Source organism: Lytechinus variegatus, chromosome 3, assembly GCF_018143015.1.
Source record: "Lytechinus variegatus isolate NC3 chromosome 3, Lvar_3.0, whole genome shotgun sequence".
Taxonomy (NCBI): Eukaryota; Metazoa; Echinodermata; class Echinoidea; order Temnopleuroida; family Toxopneustidae; genus Lytechinus; species Lytechinus variegatus.
This window is the reverse complement of record NC_054742.1, coordinates 21,751,622-21,773,596: the sequence shown is the minus strand read 5'-3', so window position 1 is coordinate 21,773,596 and position 21,975 is coordinate 21,751,622. Positions and strand designations below refer to the sequence as shown.

The window sequence follows — 21,975 nt, the reverse complement described above, 5'->3', positions numbered from 1 at the left end:
CGCTTCAGCTCTCCGCGAGCGCACCCGGCGGAGGCCGCACTAGCTGCATCATGCACACATGACCATTCCATAAGGATGCATACGCACTCACACCCTGGCGATCCGTTCCAAGGACCCCCGTTTTAACAAACATTTGTAGTTCCGAAGCCCGTTCCGAGGACCCTCCTTTTTACAATTAGCCCGCTCCTAGGCCCCACCGTTTTTTGGGTCGAATGCCACCCCCCCAGGGTTGCCGCCAGAACCCTTAAACAAGTTTTGTCTACAAAGTTGAAATAGACGAAACTATATTCATGAGGAAAAAACATAACCTAAACACGTCTAGCTAGTTAAAAAGAAAACGTTGAAAAAAAATATACCCAGAAAAAAATACCCTAAATACGTTTGACCCCGCGATTGACCGTTGACCAGTCTTTCAAAACCAACAATTTTTTTGAATATCTGTATTTTTCAATCCCTTATCGAGTGCATGCGCCTCCAGCGGCCAAAACTGAAATAAACACCCCTCTAAACATGTTTTTTTTTGGGGGGGGTCACGCATGTGTACAGCAATACATGTATATTAGACTGCCCCCCCCCCAAGTATTAATGGTTCAATGAAAACACAACAATCAATGGTTTCGCTATGACTTACAATTGCGTTTACACAGTGACTGCCTGGCTTAGGGGTTCGACACGCGAGCCATGCTCAGCACAGCAATTTTATGCTGTGTATAAAATGCAAGCCGTGTCAAACACAGCATTTCTTATCCACCAAAATCATAGGTTTCAGCCCGGAAACCATCAGACTCGCCTATTTTTTCGTTTGTAAACAGAAAGCCGTGTCGAACCCGCATGATCTAGGTCAAACACGGCAAATCCGTATATATGTCGATTCTATTTCCGTTCGTGATCCACATGATCTAGGTCAAACACGGCAAATCCGTATATGTCAATTCTATTTCCGTTCGTGATCCACGGGCCGTGACGAATTCACCTTTTTTGTTTCAGAATAAACGCAATCACAGTTGCCCTCTTCACAGCGTTCGACCCTGCTTCAGAACTCAACACTTGAGCCGAGTCGTATGTAAACATAGTATTACCGGGTTCAAATCACCATCTACTGGAGGTGCTGTACATGTACACCAAGTCTGCCAAGATACAGGGCATGTTCATGCTTCGACTTTTCAGGCCAGAATCAGCATTTTCATACGTGATTTGTGTTCATGCTTCCACTTTTCAGGCCAGAACCATTATTTTCATATGTGATTTGTGTTCATAATCATGCTTCCACTTTTCAGGAACAATCAGCATTTTCATACTTGTTTTACTATTTATGTAGTCGAACCACGGTTGCGCCCAGGTTTCAGAATGCCAATTGTGAACTTACAAAAAGGTGCATTTCAAAACGTTTATTTTTCTGGGAAAGTATAAACAAGACCACGAATGGTAATGTAAATGATCAAAATAACTGAAAATGAGTTAATATGATGACGAGACGATAGCTGAGCCAGTAGCATATTGCAAACAAATACCATAATCGACGTCTTGATTTTATCCTACAACTCATATTACCTTACTCTTATCCTTACCAAAGTAGAAATTCTATGGCTATGCCAAGTAGCTCACAAATAAAGTTTGAAAGTTGTTGAAGCCCTAAAAGAATAGTTGACCATAACAACACTCAGCAATCAAATATCGAAAAAATTGAACGTCCAATTTGACCTCGCTTTCCTGCTCGATGAAAATCATGATGCGAGCCAGCTATCATAACCACAACCATTACAAGGGAGCAAAGCAACCAAGCCTGAGGGATCAGATCGACCGGTAAGGAGCTTTTGCATTTTTGGACTTACAATTGTGCAATCTGGTGCATACCTTGAGAGAAAATTCAGCCTCAAGAATTACTCTACCTGGGTGTGTTATGATTTGCTCAACCAGAATACAGAAATGGATAACTGGATATAAAAAAAATAATATTCATAATTGACACACTAATGTATGCACCAAAATTCATACTCACAAAATCCCAAAATCTGAACATTCATTTTTTTGGGGGAAATAATAACTTAAAAAACTGGACAATGCAGTTAAAAACTTAACGGATGGCAACACTGCATTTGAAAATGTTAATTCTTTGCAATGGAAGCATAATACACTCACAGATTACTGGCAAGCTTTATGTTGGCCCTAGCCTACAGAACATGTGCGGTTAAGAACCATATCGTCAGTGATTTTACGAACTGGCTTAAATCATATTTTGGGTCAAATTTTAATTTTTTTGCATATTCTGAAAGCCCGTAAACCATTCTATTAATTTGCCAAATTTTTGATAAAAATTTGTCTTATTTTAATAAGAGCATATTCAATTTTGTACGAACCGGCTCAACCCCATCCTTTGATTTTACGAACTGGCTCAAACCATACTTTGTGTAATATAAAGTCTCTGGAAGGGCGTGTTCAGGTCAAAGACCCAACCTATATGCTGCGCGTACGTGCTTTGCCCAGGGTTTGTGCCTCTAAAAAATCATGCGAATGGCATGAATTTTTAAAACTGGCTCAAACCGTGGTATGTAACGCTAAACATCAGAGCCCACGCCCCACGGTACGCATGATTTTACAAACTGGCTCAAACCCCCTTTTTGGGGGAAAAATAAACAGCTTCTAAAATGCGTACATCTGTACATGCACTTCTTTCCAAATATTGACAGATTACGAATTGCTAACAAAATTCTGCATATCATAAAAGAATAGAATGTATGCTTTAAATTGGTATAAATAATTGATCTGGTTTCTTTCATATCATGAAGTCATCACTTATGACTTATGAGGGTCTGAAAAACATTCAAACATTGAACACGATTATCTCGAAATCATGTTTTGGAGACCAGCCGAGGTTTGAGCCAGTTCGTAAAATCACTGAGGATATGTACAATGGAAAACTTGGCTATGACGATTGACTTGAGAAAACAAATATACATGTCTCAATGATGAATGCTTTTCAGTGGTACTTATTTACAACGGTCCTAGAAGTCTTGCAATAGCAGAGGTTGGCAATTTGTGAAATCTCATCAGTATCTACACTCTTGACCCTTCAGTTATTGGGACCTAAAATCTAGTTGGCTGCTCTTGATGTACTTTAAGTTTTCAAGTCACTAACCATGTAGTCATCTTGATGCCATCTAAGAGCAGAAAATAGATCCAACAAAGGTTTCTGTAATTCAATCATTTCCCCACTCTACAGGAAGAAATACATGTTTACCTTATTCATTTTTTACCACAGGACTTTAGTCTGATTAGTCAGTTCTGGACACAAAATATGGTCCTGAATTTTAGAACTGAAATGGGCAGGGTCAATGTACATGTATGACCAAGGTGAAACTCACTTCATACATGTGAACCTATATAACCTATGAGATGACTCCTAGTTCATTGCCTTTCCTAGTGTTCTAGATAATAAAGTGCATTGACTTAAAGACAGGCACTGGCATTGTAAAGAAAAATAAAATCATAATACATGTAGGTGACGCATGTCAGTTTTCCCCTGGACCCATATGTACTAGGTCCATGGTTTTCCCAAGTTAGTTTTATTCTACATCATACTTATATTATACTGGGCAAACAACGAAATGAACAAATATATTTTGCACAAAGCAATGTAAAAAAAAGCAGGATCACCTTGAAAACTTAGCTTGCCAAATGACTTTTTATGTTGCAAAATCTAACTTCCACTTCCCTGGTCTAGGTAATCCCTGTGAATGTGCAGAACCATATATACATGTAGCAAACCCATTCAAAATGTTGCTTGATTCACAAGAGCAGCATCCAGGCCTATCGTGTGCAATATGATTTGAAGAACTGAGAAATCATAGTTATACATTGTGAAACCTTAACCCTAAAAAGCTAAAAGAGCAGGGTTATTTTGACCCCTCTCACAGCCAGGAGAGGGTAGATCCACCCCCTCCCCCACATCTCGGCCTTTGATTGCGAGAGCACCGCAAAATTTTGCACAGATGTAGTGTGCGATAAAAGTACAAGGCTGTAAGGTTAATTTTTTTAATAACATTTTTCATTTAATTGATTAACTATGCTAATTTATGCATGAAATAAAACATTTGCTTTAATCAACTATCATACGGCCCCAAAACAGCTAATTTTTTATTCACACTCTTTTGTAGGATCCTGATCAAATGTACTTTTTAACAAATTTGTATCGCAATTTTTTTCTTTTTTTATTTGTTTTTCAACTTCAACTAGTCGAAAACAGCTGTTTTAACATTCTTTGTTCCAGCTACATATACATGTAGGTGGTTTGAATAAGAATTAATAAAATGGCTGTTATCGACTTTCCGTAGAGCAAACGTGACCATGGTATTAGGCTTAATGTTTGAACAGCCATGTATAAGCCCATGCCATGAGGAACATTTCAAATGTCATGGAATCATGGAATTTCTGTATCATAGACTTTTAATGACTGTTATATCTTAGAAAAAATGAATAGTACTTGGAACATTAAAAATAATGTTTCACTGGAAAGCCTCAGGCAAACTTTCAGGTTGTTAAAAAAATACATGTAATAAAAAGGTCAGTAAGGTCAGGTTGTTATAGACTACAAGTAAGTCTAAAAGTACTATGAAATTTGAATATTAGGTCAACCGACAACAAATCTTAAATCTAGTTTGCAATCAATATGTGTTGCTATGTCAGTCATATATTTGACAAACATTCAGATGGTCAAGAGCAGACATTATTCATTTCAAGAGTTGTATTTATCAATTAAGTTTCACCTCCAACTTTATAACATTTGAATTTGTAACCCCAAAGTCTGCCCTGGATCATTATCCCTTCAATATGCACAGAAACCATCCCTCAACAGGACCTTCATTTGTGCGATATTGTCATGTAGATAACCTCTATGAGTATGACATTTGACCTTGGAAACGTAAAGTCTGCTTGGATCGTTATCCCTTCAATATACTGTATGCACATAGGAACCAAGTTTGTAGTATATCAAAACAGATCTTCAGTTATATCAAGAATGAGATATATCCATGTACATATCTATGATTTTTTGCCTTTGATCCATAACCCCATATATGTATTCAGATTGTCACTCTGATATGTATACATGGTTAAAATTTTACTGGTACATCCATGTTTATACCTTGGCATTCAAAAATATTATCAATCCTTATATATTGTCATAAACTGGGTTCAAAAAGAAACTGATCAAACACTGAAGGCAACTACAATAAAAGTGGTCACAACAACCCCATATACACTGATGGATCCAATTTCCTAAAAAGGGGATTAGTTCAGCTGCTTTTTATGTCCCTTATAATTACTGTATATACCAAGTAAAAAGATTAAGGGCAGATTAATCATGATTATTTTTGTACTGTGCACTTTTATTTTTACAGAAACAGACAGATGAACTATAATAACAGAAAAATTACTACAAGACTCAAATATAAAGGTTAAGGTATAGGCTATATGTTGAGTGGAGCCTATATGTTGAGTGGAATAAAAGGAAGTGAAATGGCAGACTCCTGCACAAAAAAGGCTTTGTTCAATTAAATAGAAATTCATAATTAAATTATATCATCAGAAATTATGCAACTAATTTCAAAAAGTTGTAAGATAGTTTGGCAAAAAAGATAGAATAACACAAACTTAGCACTGAAAGAACTACAAGCATCAGTGCTATCTACATGTACATGTAGGAAGACAAGAAACTTTACTCCACCGTCTCCCCTTTGGAGTCATTGGCCTCAACCAAGATCTATTAAGAATAGGGATTCATCAAACAGATTTTCTGTGATAGATGTCCTGAGGTAGATAATGTCAACATTATGTATCACAATCACATCCAGGACAAATAATTTAGTATTGATACAAAAAATGATCCAGGGATGCAGAAAGCTATACTACATGTACGTTTCGTCTCACGAACAAAAACGTTTTGGTAAGTAGTTATCTGTGATGTACATGTACTAGTATTATTGTTTAAATTATGTGTAAGAAGTTTATACATGTATATTTTTAGGCGTATTTTAGTATGGAAAATATATATCCTGAGTAGTAACTAACCAAGCCCAAACAACGTACAAGTGTCTAGGGACAAGAGTTTTCGCCTTGTGAAATTATTCTCTCTTTCATATTGAGAAGAGACAATATATATAACATTCTTATGTCAGAAGAAGCTAGGATTTTCATGATAAAGTCAATGGCGACAATAGTCAAATATGACCAATCTCCACTCAAATCAACAGAAGAATTGAGACAGACAGGAATCACCTAAGATTTTCTGTTGATCAGTTGCTGTAAATCGCTGTGATAATAATTAATACAGTCACATTAGTGTCCTTAAATTGGACACCTAAGTTAATAGAGTTAATAGTAGGGTCTTGTACTACATGTAGACCCTACTATTTAATCTTATTAACTTAGGTGTCCAATTAATAAGCTAAGGAAGATAATCCTTTTTTATTACAAAGAATACAATGATGCATAAATGGATGCTCTGACAGAGACCGACAACATGATCTACATCCCAAGAGCTCTGAATGTTAGGGGAGTAAAGTGTATAAACAGAAAGCATATGAAAAATGTGAATCTGTTATTATTTGACAGTGTTTTTGAAAACCTGTGCTTTGGTCACACAAGTTCCACAGACCATTGTCCAAAAGAGACAAAAGGAGAGGAAAAGGGGTGAAATACACATCATTCATGTCATTTGTTCTTATATTATGTCATAATCTCAAAATTTCATTTCAAAAGAGCTAAAATCATGAAAATTTGGCTTAAGAAGTTAAACATGTAGAACAAGATCCTGCATCCAGAACTGAACCTTATGTAACCTTTACATGTATGTAATACCCCACCACAAAGTTGATGGGCTGGCTATGTCATGCCATGGCTATACGGCAAGTATGCCCCATTAAGGTGGTGGGGTATTCTGCACTTCTACAAATTTTAAGACCATCATTAATCAAATCAAACCATATCAAAGTTGTGTAGGGGCCTAGTCAGTAGTCTATCCCCTCAAATTCACGTTCAGTAATTGCACCACTGACTAACGATTTACCTGGCAGCACTCTGACTCTTAATTTCGTAGATATTTGATGAATCAAACGAGGCCAATATTCTGTCGAGTTCATCTGTGTTGCTGGTTTCTGTTGTAGCTGGTTTCATTAGATCTCCCTCACTGCCATTGACCCCCGCCACCACAAGGGCCTCAGCTTCCAAATCGAAATCCAAATCAACTCCTGATTCACTCATCTGTCTATCAAACTTGCTCGACGTTGTGATGAAACTTGGTATTCGGAATCCCACTTCTCTGGGATTAACGTTTTTAAGCACAATATTTGTAGGTGATAAATTATAACCAATAGAATTTCAATCGACCTAAATAAATTAATTTCAGGTATCAATCATTGCCTAGGCACAGTCCAGGCATAGACAATAGTCAATACACATAACTTCGACATGTGGGATAAACGGTATCTGTTTGTTTACATGACGTACGTACGTACGCGTATTGGCGCGCGGGTTCGTAGGTTCGTACGAGATCGCAAAGGTCATAAACATTACGCCCCTCTCTCTCTTTACGAGCCCAACATTTGCGATAATACGCATGCTGTCATTGGTTAGTTAGTTGACGTGGTTTTACAAGCGAAGTTATAATTGGTCCAACGCTGGGGGCTCGTCCGTCTCTTGCATCAGACTCTATTTATGGAAGATGATGTCCATGCACACTGATAAACATCGAACCATTCTCCCAGACTCTTTCATTATAATCTAAAGTGATGCAACGAACACAATAAGAACTCTTTTCTATATATTTTTTTCCAATATACCATAATTTGTTAACGAAATGATTATGATCAACTACTGGCAGAACCTTCAAATCCAACTAGGAAAAAAAAATAGTAAGACCGGAGTAAGACCAGTATTTCTGCCGGGTCGAGTTTGTAAACCAGGTAATCCTGGCCGCAAATCATGTGATTTGAACAGAAACAGTAAAATCTTATTTAAAAAGAAACCGCTTAAATCAAAAGCGCGTGTGTATTTCAGTTTTGTCAGACGTGTATCAATCAGATATGATTATTTACGTCTGGGACCGACCTTTAACGTCACCATCCGAAAGACGTGACCAGGGCTCGAACCTCTGCATCAATTTGTATCTTCCCCACATAGCTTGGATTACAGGCGCACGCCACAACGCCCCGTTGTGAACAAGGTAGATAGCAAATTACATTTCAAAGCTTTGCATTATTCCAGTGCCCCAGGCCAATAATGAATGAGTCAGACATTATGGTAGTGTCATGTATTGATGACCCATAGCATAACCCCTAACCCCACCACATTGTTTCCAACTTTGAAACAAAAAGTAGTTTTTTAGAGGGAAAAATCATGATTAATTTCAGCCAAAAAAGTAAAAAAGAGTGTTAAAAAATAAGTGCTTTATAAACACACACGTCTTTAAATATAATAAAGACATGATAACAACATTATTAGTCCAGGTATGGATCTTCATTCTTGTCATAGTCTTTTATATGATGGATGCATAAAAAATGTTTGGATACAAAATTATCGCACTAAGTTCGGACTGGGGTAAGTTGAGCCAAACAGCATGGGGCAAGTTGAGCCATGGTAATTCCTATGGTAATGTATCTTAAAAAACAAACAAACCATAAAAATCGATTGAAATGCAGGCTGAAAGGAGCAAATTTATACATGACTGCTCTTTTCCTTTTACAGGATGTTAGTATTTATAGAGAATTAGCAAGTGAAAAGACTTCAAACAAAAAACTGACATGCTGGTTCTCCCCATACATTTTGTAGGGGAAGGCGGGGTAAGTTGAGCATAGGGGCAAGTTGAGCCACCAGCCCCAGGCCAATAATGAATGAGTCAGACATTGTGGTGGTGTCATGTATTGATGACCCATAGCATAACCCCTAACCCCACCACATTGTTTTCAACTTTGAAACAAAAAGTAGTTTTTTAGAGAGGAAAATATGAATTTCAGCCAAAAAAAGTAAAAAAGAGTGTGAAATAGATAAGTGCATTATAAACACACACGTCTTTAAATATAATAAAGACATGATAACAGCATTATTAGTCCAGGTATGGATCTTCATTCTTGTCATAGTCTTTTATATGATGGATGCATAATAAATGTGTGGATACAAAATTATCGCACTAAGCTCGTACTGGGGTAAGTTGAGCCAAACAGCATGGGGCAAGTTGAGCCATGGTAATTCCTATGGTAATGTATCTTAAAAAAACAAACAGATCATAAAAATCGATTGAAATGCTGGCTGAAAGGAGCAAATTTACATGATTGCTCTTTTCCTTTTAAAGGATGTTAGTATTTATAGAGAATTGGCACGTGAAAAGACTTTAAACAAAAAATTGACATGCTGGTTCTCCCCTCATACATTTTGTACATAGTTTTTGTGGCTCAACTTACCCCAGAAGGTGGCTCAAACTTACCCCATATATGGGGCAAGTTGAGCCATTTGACATCGTTTTTTTCAAAGGTCACGATGACTTTCAGTGTGGGGATAGAAAGTTATATATAGGTGGAAAATATTTCAAAAGAATTAAATTTCAAGGCAAGGTACTTATTTCGACAAGATTATTAATCATATCAATTCTAATATGCAAAAAGCAAAAACTGTCACAACTTACCCCGCCTTCCCCTACCGATTATGTATACATAAGAATATGGAATTATTATATGCCAAAACTGTGGGGACATGATAATATCAGCGCAGCTCAATATGCATGACTAAGTGCATATAACTGTTTTTACAAATATTACTTAACTTTGAATTTCAAGAACTTTATTATTTGTTATCATATTTTGATGAAATTTTCAGCGTTTTGTCTCTCATTAAATTTTGCTCTTGTTATTTATATATATTTATCCCCCGGAGTATCCTTTTAACAGTTATATAATAGGAATGTCATTACGGTCATGGACAGACCCCGGGGCAGACACAGGGAAGATTTTCATAAAACATTTCTTAAAAGAGTTACAAATCCTAAAAAAATCTTTTTTTTACTGGGAGTGTCAGTGATCATAATTAATTTAAATAAGAAATCAAAGACGTAATTGAAGAAAAGTCGAAGTATCTAATATGACTTTTGTGTAAAACATCTGTCTTTTGAGTTCTTTGTAGACGATTCTAGTGTTTTTATTCCCATAACAATCCACCTTAGTAAATACTGTTAACATAGGACTTTTAAAAGTCACACAATGGATAAATCTAACACTGATTGTCTCTTAATATAGGCCTACTAAAAATTAAAATACATTAATACAATTCCCATGAACATTGTGTTAAATGAGGCTAATTTAGAAAATGTCACATTCATTAAGTTTGTTGGTATCATCATTGAAAACAAGCTTTCTTGGAAATACCATAAAGAAAGTACCTGTTAGATTATTTGGCGAACTATTGGCATTATCAATTGAAAAAAAAATCGTTGTCATCACCATATTGAACTTTGGGATACTTGCTCGGGGCAGCACCCATCAAACCCTTTTAAAAAGACCGTTATTTTCGTTCACATACTGTTGATCTAGAAAATTGCTAAAGATACCTATGTAGTCCTATATATACTTAGGCCTATTTCAAATTTATGTTTGAACTAACAAAAGTACCCTTTTAGCTACCTTATTTTCCCCTCTCAGACTACAACTTATTATTTTTGTTCTTTATCATTCAATTTACTCTCTCTTTCGACAGCAACTCGTCCTGAATCTATAATCTATGTTTAATTCTCCAGCCAATTTTGTCTATTGTGTATGTTATTCTGTTCTTGTTCTCAGTGTTATCCATATAATCGGATCCAGGGGACCGAGCCCCCCCCCCCCTATTGCCGGAGCAAAAAAAGAAAAGAAAGGGGAAAGAAAAAAAAAGGGAAAAGAGATGAGAAAAAATAAGAGGAGTAAGACGAGTGAACAATATAAGATGAGAAGACTTGGAAGAAAAAATCACGTCACTATAAAATTTTCGCTCGCGATTTGCACTTGCATTGGCTATTAGGTGATTTACATATTTTGCTAAATATGGAGCTTAAATTTCAAGTTTTTAAGTCAATACACAAAATCATAATTTCAGTTCGGAAATCGAACTTTCATCATTTTGTTTAATTTACAAATTGATTTTTAAAATATCAATATTTTCTGCTCGCGCTGCGCGCTCAGAAATTTAATTTATGTCAGGTACTTATATTCGTGTATTTCAGAAAAGTTCTCAAAATATCCCTATTCAGATCTGATTGTCAAAAGGTGTAAGCTAGCGCTGCGTGCTCGCATTTTAATTTGTTGGTTATATATATATCTCAATATTCTTTATCAAACTTAAGATCCCCATTTCATGACAGTTCATCAAAAATTTCGACTCGAGATTTGCGCTCGCATTATTTGTTAAAAAAATTATCAACTCATGCGTCCTATTCATAATTACAAAAGTGCTTAAATATCCACCTAATAATTTTCCTACAAAGTGCTTGAAATATAAAGTTAATGGACCCCTTTTCAGATCGGAATATCAAATATTTTAAGCTCTCGCTTCGCGCTCGCTTTATTTTGATAAAAATGCATTCAGAATGCCCAGATTCTAAGTCTAAAATAAATCTGAAACACACGCGCGCATGTTTATTCAGATAAGCAAATTTTTCTCTATTGTCCAGTTTCAGATCAGAATATCAAAAATTTTCTGCTCTCGCTTTGCGCTCGCATTATTTGATTATTGAAATATGTAACGTCTTCATGATAACTTCAAGAAGTCCTTATCTTTTCGATCACATCAAAACATATGTTAAAGATGTGTGCTCGCACGATTTCGTGTGTTCAGAATCACAAACATTTATCTCTCCCCAAACGTAGGGGTACCAGGATTTTCCAAAAGGGGGGTGGGACACATTTTACCCCGGAAAATTTGACAAGCAAAAAAAAGAAAGAAAAATAGAAGGTCATCACTTTGAAAAAAAAGGGGGTACACTTGGGGATTTTTTTCTATTACAATTTTGTATTATTGCTCTCAAGGGGGGGGGGGCATGATCCCAAAGATGCTCAGCTGAAGTTGGCTACTTTGCCTTTACGATTCTGTCAAGTTCATCCCACCCATCTTGATAGGATTCAGATTGAGTGACTTCCAGACTTCCTATACTCAGCCATCTCATCACAAAAGCCAGAGGTGGCTTCTTTGAGAAATAAAAAAAAATTAAGGTGTATCCTTGGAACTTGTCAAGAAAGTCAGATATTGCAGATACAGAAATAACATTTTTGTTTTTGTTTACAAGGCACTGTGCTTGTACTCTATGTCTGGTCTCATCTCGATTTCAATTGTCACAATTTTTTTCTCTTTGTTTTATATTCACCGAAACGATTTGCTTAACTTCAGGAACATTTTGAATGGTATAATTGAATTATTAATGATAAAATGTAAGAAGAAAATGAAATAAAAAGAGACATTAAACCTTCGACCGGTAGATTTTGAAAAATCATTTCACCACTAGGATATCTTACTTTGCTGCAAAAGTGATGTTTGCTTTTTACTGATCAAACCAATATTATAAAACGCACCCTAAAAACACAAAATGACAAAAAACCTTAAATTGAAAGTTTGAGAGAGAGAGAGAGAGGGGGGATCTTTGGACACGCCTGAGTGTATTTTTAAACAATTTCCATCTTCTAATTGAATAAATTGTATTTAAAAAAAAAATCAGTTCAAGTGTACCTGTGTGTATATATATATAAACATTTTCTCAAGGGATATTTGGTGAGAACCATTGAAGAAATCTGCATTTTCGGTAGTTAATAATAATAAGACCAAACGATTGATTTTTATGGACAGATTAGCATATGAAAAATAATTTGATATAAAAGCCTTTCATGACAAAGCAACCTTTGTTGAAAATCGGTGAATAAAATGCCTGCTCCTAGTCTTAAGACCTACTGTCCCGGTTCACAAATTTTCGACATTGGCATCTAAGCCCTTCATTGTAATTTGAGGCGAATATTTCAGTGAGATTTAAAATTCTTTGTGTAAATTGGGATTTAGAGTATTCGAACCGAATAACGAGCTTTCCGAATAATGAACATCACCCATCTGTACGTGACTGGAAGGAACCATGTCTACCACATTCCACTGTCATTTGGCACTCTCAGTATACCCTTCTCAATTAATGTAAAGGATGCAATACTCTCATAGCTAATCGTTTTAGGCCTTCAGTTCAAACTTTCAAAATATTCGTCTGCGGCAGAATGATGAGGCTCATAGCTGTTTTTATAATCACAAACACTTTTCACCTTCACGCTCATAAAATTGCTTTACCTTATTTACCTAATTTACGCATTAAAGGACAAGTCCACCCCAACAAAAACTTGATTTGAATAAAAAGAGAAAAATTCAACAAGCATAACACTGAAAATTTCATCAAAATCGGATGTAAAATAAGAAAGTTATGGCATTTTAAAGTTTCGCTTATTTTCAACAAAATACTTATATGAACGAGCCAGTTACATCCAAATGAGAGAGTTGATGACATCACTCACTCACTATTTCTTTTGTATTTTATTATATGTAATATGAAATATTCTAATTTTCTCCTCATTGTCCTGTGAAACAAAGTTTTATTTTGCCCTGAACACGTGGAATTCCATTAGTTTAACATTTTGTGCTTCAGGCAAGGAGGTCCTAATCGTCAAATTCATAAAAATTGAAATATTGTATAATTCAAACAATAAAAAACAAAAGAAATAGTGAGTGACATCATCGACTCTCTCATTTAGATGTAACTGGCTCGTTCATATAACTATTTTGTTGAAAATAAGCGAAACTTTGAAATGTCATAACTTTCTTATTTTACATCCGATTTTGATGAAATTTTCAGCATTGTGCTTGTCTGATTTTTCTCTATTGATTCAAATCAACATTTTTCTGAGGTGGACTTGACCTTTAATTCTACTTCTATTAGCATAACACTAAGTAAGTATGAATATTACTGAATTTATAATCATCATCATCGTCCCCATCACCACTGCTATGGTATCTTTGACAGCCAAAGGTAATTTCAAATGAATCCTTGATTCTGATTGGCTGTACAGCATTGTTACCATGGTAGTATGGTTAGGAATACATAATAGTAAAATTTTGGTTCACACCACACAGTGAAAATATACATCTATTGTAAAATAAGACATAAGATAGTGAAATCAACAGGAAACAAGTATATTTCAAATATCTCTCAACACATACACAAGTCATAAAAAATAATGTACAGTACATCTATACAATTTTCTGTCATTACTTCTGAAAAAAAAAAAGAATCTACTCTAAAACCACAACTATGTTCTTTTAAAAAAATCTGGGGGGAAAAAACCCCTCTGTGTGTATATATAAATGTACCCTATGTCAAAATATCATTTTCATGAGATACTTTTCTATAACTCAGGATATATGATACAAAAATACTATCATTGGTCTTAAACCAAAATTATTTCTGTTGATAGAAATTCATGTATGCAATAGTGATTATTTTTTTCAAATGCTCTGACGAATCTCGACAGTCTAAGATAATAGTCACAATGATTTTTAACATCTGCATATTTCTATGAATTCACATTCATTCATTTCCCCACCTATGAATAGCATGCTTTGCACACTCACGAAACAGACATATCTACAATATAAAGGTTGAATGAATATGGAGATGAATACAAAATAGTATATAATATTTCAAATTAAAATCAAATAATACAGAACATAAATGGTACTTTATGGCCTAAAAATGTCTCACTTTAAATGTGTATTGTTTATTTTTATATATACCAGTGGGATACAGTAATTCACTGAGGGCTAAAATACAAATCAACTAGGACAACCTTGCTCTCAGGCTTAAAATTCAGTCATGGTGTCAAAATAAGAATTGCAGTATTTTGAGGGGTGAAATTTTGTGTGGAAAATACAAGTTTCAACTTTTTTGCAATAGACAAATGTATTAATTTCAGAACCACATTCAGTATTCATATTTAAAACAAGAGTGTTGCTAGCACATAATACGCCCGCCAGTAAATAATGCAGAAAATGGAATTACTGGTCAAGCAAGAAAAGTGAAACGTGGCAACTTGACCTTTGACCTAAAAATCAATAGGCTTCCTGGGATCCATGCTAGTGCCATACAAACCAAATTGTATGAGCCTAGGTTAAGGTAAACTAAAGTTATCGCGTTTACAATCATGACTTTAGAAGGGTAACATGAAAGCATGTCACCTTGACCTTTGAACTAAAATATCAATAGGCTTCCTGGGACCCATGCTAGTATCATACACAACAAATTATATGAGCATAGGATAAGTTAAACTAAAGTTATTCCGTTTAAAAGGACTTCAGAAGGGTAAGATGAAAACACATCACTGTGACCTTGACATTTTGACTTCAAAATCAATAGGCTTCCTTGGATCCATGCTAGTATCAAACACACAAAATAATTTGAGCCTATCTTAAGTTGGTGTTTACAAGGACCTCAGAAGGGTAAAATGAAAGCATGTTACTGTGACCTTGACCTTTAGACCTCAAATAAAAAAAGCTTCCTGGGATCCATGCAAGTATCATACACACCAAATTATACGAGCATAGGTTAGGTCAAACAGAAGTTATCGCGTGTAAAAGGAAAAGTTAACGGACGGACACCGAGCGTGATACCATAATATGTCCCGTCTAGACGAGCGTATAAAAATGAACAATTGGAATCTTAACAATATCATTTATAAGAGTGATATCGATACAAGCTTTAGAATCGCTATGAAAGCTACAGGCAATCTGAACTACTTTTAACTAGTCACAAATGGCCACTGCACCTCATTTCCACAAGGACATATCTCCACACAGCTGAAGCTATGTCTGAATGAGCTGGCCCTGTGTGAGCAATGAGTAAAGCTCAAACACAGGATGAAAGTTTGATTTTATATAAAAAATATTCATTACACAGTCAACTGATACCTACAGAAATCAATCTAAATCTAAATGTCATAAAATTGAATACAAGATTTTAAACAGTATATCCTATATTTTCTTATTTCAATGCAAATTTTAAGAATAAATAAAAAAATTGAAATAGATGAAATAATGCAAAACTGAAGTTACTTCAACATGCAATCAAAACTAAAGTGGCTGAAATTTGAAGAAATTGATGGGATTGATTGTGCTTATGAGTATGTGCTCTGATGAAATTGATCCCAGTTTAATAGTAGTTCAGTGAACCACTGAGTTGAACAAATGGGTAAATTGCTGATGGGTCTTTTTGGTCTCATCTCACATAGTCTAAAACTTTGTTTGTCTGAAATCGTATTGCCTACTAACCATTTGGTCTAATTGACATTTACATGAAGCCAATTCACCAGTTTGTCTAAACCCGTTCCATCTTATATCCACTTGCTCTAACACAATTATATCTACATGGTTACGTGAACTGTTCTTGAATTGATTATAAGTAAAAATTAGACAAAATGAGAATAAGACTATGTAGGTACAATAACAAGTGTTGTGTAGATGAACATCGATGTCACAGAAGACCAAATAGGTTTGGCCCATGTTGTATTAGACTAACTAGTACACCAACTGCTTGTAGACCAAAAAATAGAACAAATACCAAGAAATTGCTTTTAGGAACAATATCGCTACCAGTATTTGAATCACCCTTAGTCCAATACATTATTTCAATTGAAATGAAATGAGAAGTATCCTCATGTTACATATCAGTACATTAGTGTAAAATAACATAAAACAAAACAAATACAAGTTGCATTGCAAGGATACAACAATCAATACACAAATTCATAATATCAAGCTCCCCAAATCTTTCTGATTTTGAAGAAAACATTCAGGAAATTGAAAATTCTCTTTATCATACCATAGAATGATAATCAGCAATAACATTTTATCAGACATGATAATTACTTGTTTGATATTTTGGAATATACTGGGTTCCAAGAGAAATTGATAAAACTATTACAAGGGCACTGCGCAAATTCCACTCAGTCAAAGAGGCTGTTCTCATTACGCTTTCTAAAACTAGTTTTCTGGAAACCGATTCAGGAAACCACTTTGGAAGATCGCTTTGCTAGCGTTCCCACTTGATCACACAAAAGTAGTTTTCAAAATCACTTCATGTAAAGCGCTCTTGTTGCTATGGAAACGCTCTCAGTGGGGTGACATAGGCATTCTACACCTGTCGTGTGGAGTAGCACGCTCAAAATGTGCGAAGATCGCTTCCCGAAGAACGGTTGTGTCCTCACTTACGCTAAAACCAGTTTAACGAGGCAAAGCGATCTTGAAAACTACATCGCGAGGTGGTTTTCCAAACTGGTTTGGAAGATCGCTTCCAAGACCGCTTTGACCGTTCTCACTACGCGTTAAACTAGTTTCCACTAAACTAGTTTCCAGTAAAATAGTTTTAGGAACGTAGTGAGAACAGCCTCTAGATTACCATTTTTACACAAGCTGGTTTCAATAAGCTGAACTTAGAAAATGTCAATAATTAAGAGACTGGTTCAATCACAGAGTGGCTGTAGTCCTTAACATTAATTGGTTTCAGAATCCAAAGTCACAAAATGGTAAAAGACCAATGAAAATGAGATGGGATTAAACAAACTTCCCAGTTTATTACGCATGTCCTTCACATGCATATTGAAGTGATTGGCTCTATCATAACTAAGCTAAAGGAAGTTAAATTAAAATTTGAAATGACTGGAACGATCACACAGATCTAGTAAACAAATAATGTGGTTGTGGATGCATTCAGTATTTGCTATATTGGCAAAAAACTGAATGGGACTACAAATTTCTGATAACGGGTCAGATGCATAAAAAGTAAGATCATGCCTTAGCAATTGCTTTATTTTGTATGCATTATCCTTTGCTTGTGCTTTAATTCATTTGTCTTCAGAAAGCAATTGCTAGCAGTTTGATATAGCAACATCATGCTTGTGCAAACAGGACTAACAGAATAATGGCAGGAATCAACGCAAAGGTGTAGCAGTGCAAAATACCACTTCTCACAAGTAAAATTTATTCCTTAGACGTGATGTCAAAATATTCCTTTAGATTTTTCTAATGAATAAGTTTGTAAACTTTGTATATTTGGCATTCAATTACTAGGAAGAAAATATGTACATGTAGGCTACTATACACTTTGGGGTTCTCTCTTAGGTGCACAAACATGATTTAAGTACTTGAACGCCCTGATCACTCAAGCTGCTCTGACAGAGCTTGAAAACACCTAAGCAAATGCTTAAACGCACAAGTGAAATGTTCGCTTTATGCATATGCTTTTTCGCAACAGCCCAATCGTCAAGGAAATGCTAGCAGTCAGTTGGCGATTGCTTGAACTTACTAGAACTTTCTAGATCATTTTCATGCACACGGAATCAAGCAAAAGCAATTGCTACTTTTTATGCATCTGACCGTATGTCTTGCAGAACTATGTTATGGTACATGTAATTGGAAGTAGCTGATCAATTGAATCATGCAACATACACATTAGAAATGTCTCATTTGCCACATGCCAAATGTTATCGATATACAATTTTCTTTTTAAAGGTATAATACTCAAAATTTAAGAATACGGACAGAACATGCTAAAAAATGGAAAGTGATGCTACCAAATTACATTTGGATGACCAAGTTAGTTTTGAGGGCTCTTTTGTTTATACATGTATTTAATAATGTTCAGTCTTTCTACAATGGAGGGCGGTAAATACAGCCACTATTTTTTTTTCTCTCTCTATGAAATTTCAAGTGCCAATTTTACCAATACTTTTAAATCATATGTACAACAAATAAAGAAGAATACTTTAAAATTAACTTCAGAAATTGCTTAATTCTGAATTAATCTGCATGCAATCTCTTATCAGTAATGTTAAACACATGTACATCAACAAAAATAGAAATTATACAGAGTACTCAAACATAAAATTTTGAGAAACTGAAACTTTACACATAGAGTCCTCGTTCTTGTCTGTAAAGGTATACACTTGCCTATCATTTAAAATGTGAGCATTGGTACATGGTCAATTCCAGCGTAACGGACATGACGTTCAGACAAATTTTTGTAATTCAAAGGTTTATACAGTAGAATTAGCAGTGTTTTGATAATTGTTACTAAGCTTATCAGACACATTTAAGTATCAGTTACATACACATAAAATTTCAAATCGTTACGTTGAACAGTTGTGGAGAAATTGCACTCTTTGTGAGCGTAACGGACATGACACGAAATGGACGAAGCATTTTTACCTCCTATTGCTTATCAAAATTCCTGTGAATTCTTAGATTGCATGCACCTGATGTTGGTGTTAATGTAACCTTAAGATCATGCTCTATCCATAAAATGGTGTTTTACAACAGTTTTGCAGTCCATTCTGTATTCATAGCTCAAAATGTAGCGTAACGGACATGACACACGAAGTGTAACGGACATGACAGTTTCGTCCACTTTTTGTAAGCGAATATAATTATTTTATTACAAGATATGGTACAAGTCTAATTGTTTACACGTTAAGGCTAGAGACACACATCATAACTAGTAATCTGTAATATCTCCTATTATTTTGCAATTTGAGAGGGGGGCTTTTCGTACAATATTTATAAAACAAAAAAATATTTAGAAAAATTTCTTTTACACCTGTTAACAACAGTTAATGAGTATTTTCCAGTTAATACCATCTGCCACACCTAATTAAAGGAGAAAAAGTTGATAGTAAAGATTATTTTTTATTCATGGCTTAATATTTGATAATATACATTAGCGTAACGGACATGACACCCTTACGAGGTGAACTTCATCAGCACTTCTTAGTTTCAAAATGAAATATGAAGAATGAATTTGATTATGTAACAGCAAAGTACCTTTACTAACATTCTTAGGAAAAATATGTAGATATTATTAGCAGGTATCATTAATTTAATAGCTATAGCCTACATGATAATTTTATATAAAATACAATGTTTATTGTACCACTACGACACACTGAGAAGTCCAAATCTCATTTTTTGTGAGAAGAAAACAAAATGAACCAGACCTGTATAAATCAAAGATGAACATATTATGAAATGTATTTATGATAAAGAATGTGTACTAGTATTAATGTCAGTTTTAAGATTTAAAAAAATGACATTAATAAGTATTTTAAAATTTAATAGCCATACCTGGAAACCAGTCTTTCATTATCGAGTATGTATGAGTTGAAAGGTAATCGGAATGTTTGTAAATTGCTTCTGAGATTTTCTATCATTCAAAATAAATATTATCCTGAGAATAAATCATCCTTTCATTAAATCTTGAATGTTCTAAATCTTACGATCTTGCTTGCTGACAAATGTGGCTGTATCTAAATTTGTTGCATTGACCGCACTGCTATGAAGATACATCATTCAAATCGTGATTTTGGCTGACCAAAATACTATGATGAAATAATTTAATTGATCGCGCCCCATTCCTTCCACAGCCCCTTTGCTTTGTGATATTGCAAAGAAGTGCCACTGTAGATTCATGGATTCATAGAGCTACATCATGTAACAGATATCTGAATCAATACAAACTTGTTTTTAAATGTGAGCCCGTGCCATCACTGAAGAAGTACAGGTTGGTGAAAGTCAGATACTTTGAAGCAATATCATCAATGATCTCATGAATTCACAAGTTGGAGTTTTATCATGCTCCAAACTGTTAGTGCAAAAAGATAATCAATTGCATTGTTCAAACACAAATGATGCAGATTGTGATCTGAGTATGTTGCCAGATCTAGCTGCATCATATTATGTGGCATACCGTTAATTTTCAGAAAAATCTACCTGAACAAGAGCTGAACTTTCATCATTCTCCAACTTCTGAAAATAGCTTGAATGACATGCAGATTCTAGGAGTTATTACATCCAGCTATCCTCAAGCAATTGAGACTGACCTCAGTCTGTGACACTGAGCCTAATATTTTGTTTTTGTGAATGCTGCCTTTTGTCATATAAAAGGCGTCATGTCCGTTACGCGAATTGTCATGTCCGTTACGCCATTTTATGAAAATGGGAAATGGTAAGGGAAAATGATTGCTACACATGGTAGGGGGTTTAATTCTAACATAGAATCTGAATCTGCAGTACCTTCAGACAAATTTCCTGTAAGCTGTGAAAACTTTGAGTGAAAAACGTAACGGACATGACACTGATTATGGTAAAGAAATCACACAAGTCTAGAGACAGATTTCTCTAAAATTGATGAATGGCAAAAAATTTAACGATGATTTTCTGTTGATTTAAACATTAATCAACTATTCAAAAGTTAAAAGAGACCTCTGTGACCTTGTTTGCTTTTAGTAGAGACAGGAAAGATGAATTGTTTGAAAATAGCCACATTTTTTACTTTTTTCAATTTACTATTCTATTTTTTTGATAATGGAAAAAACTACAAAATTTTATCAATATTTTGATTTTTCTATTGGAAATTGAGACTTTATAGATTACTTTTTAAGAAAATTTGACTGCTTAAGTGAAATCCAAAACTTCATTTTTTCTCCAAAGTGAACATTTTCCATGGAATTGCACACATGTAACTTCCTTTCATTAATTTAATGAATGAAATGATATAATTGCGCATTTATGAGTTACCCGTAATACAAAGAAAAATGTAGATTAATCTGAATGGTGAAAAAGAGAATGTAAATGTGACAAAAATACCTCCTACAGTTGAGAAAAACAGATTTTTTGCAGGATTTGTCTGAGTATTTACATGTATGTGACTAAAACAGTAGAAATACCACAGGCACACGGGAAAGCGATTGCTAACATAATTTCTAATTAGCAAATCTCTATTCAAAACTGATTATGTACACATGATTAAGGAATGTTGAAGGAAAAAATAATGCATGTATAACACTAAAAGTATTCATTATCATTTCATACTTCCATGGCCATGTATTGTTAAAT

The 21,975-nt window shown here is 34.9% G+C and overlaps 1 protein-coding gene across 1 annotated transcript in view; it reads right to left on the bottom strand.

The window, feature by feature from the left end:
• LOC121410498 (transcription factor E3-like) overlaps positions 1–7,466 on the bottom strand; it is a 63,377-nt gene extending 55,911 nt beyond the window's left edge. The window contains exon 1 of the mRNA XM_041602635.1: positions 7,064–7,466. Coding sequence (XP_041458569.1) covers positions 7,064–7,257 — 194 coding nt within the window. The 5' untranslated portion in view covers positions 7,258–7,466. The remainder of the gene's footprint in view (positions 1–7,063) is intronic.
• Between the last annotated feature and the right edge of the window lie 14,509 nt (positions 7,467–21,975).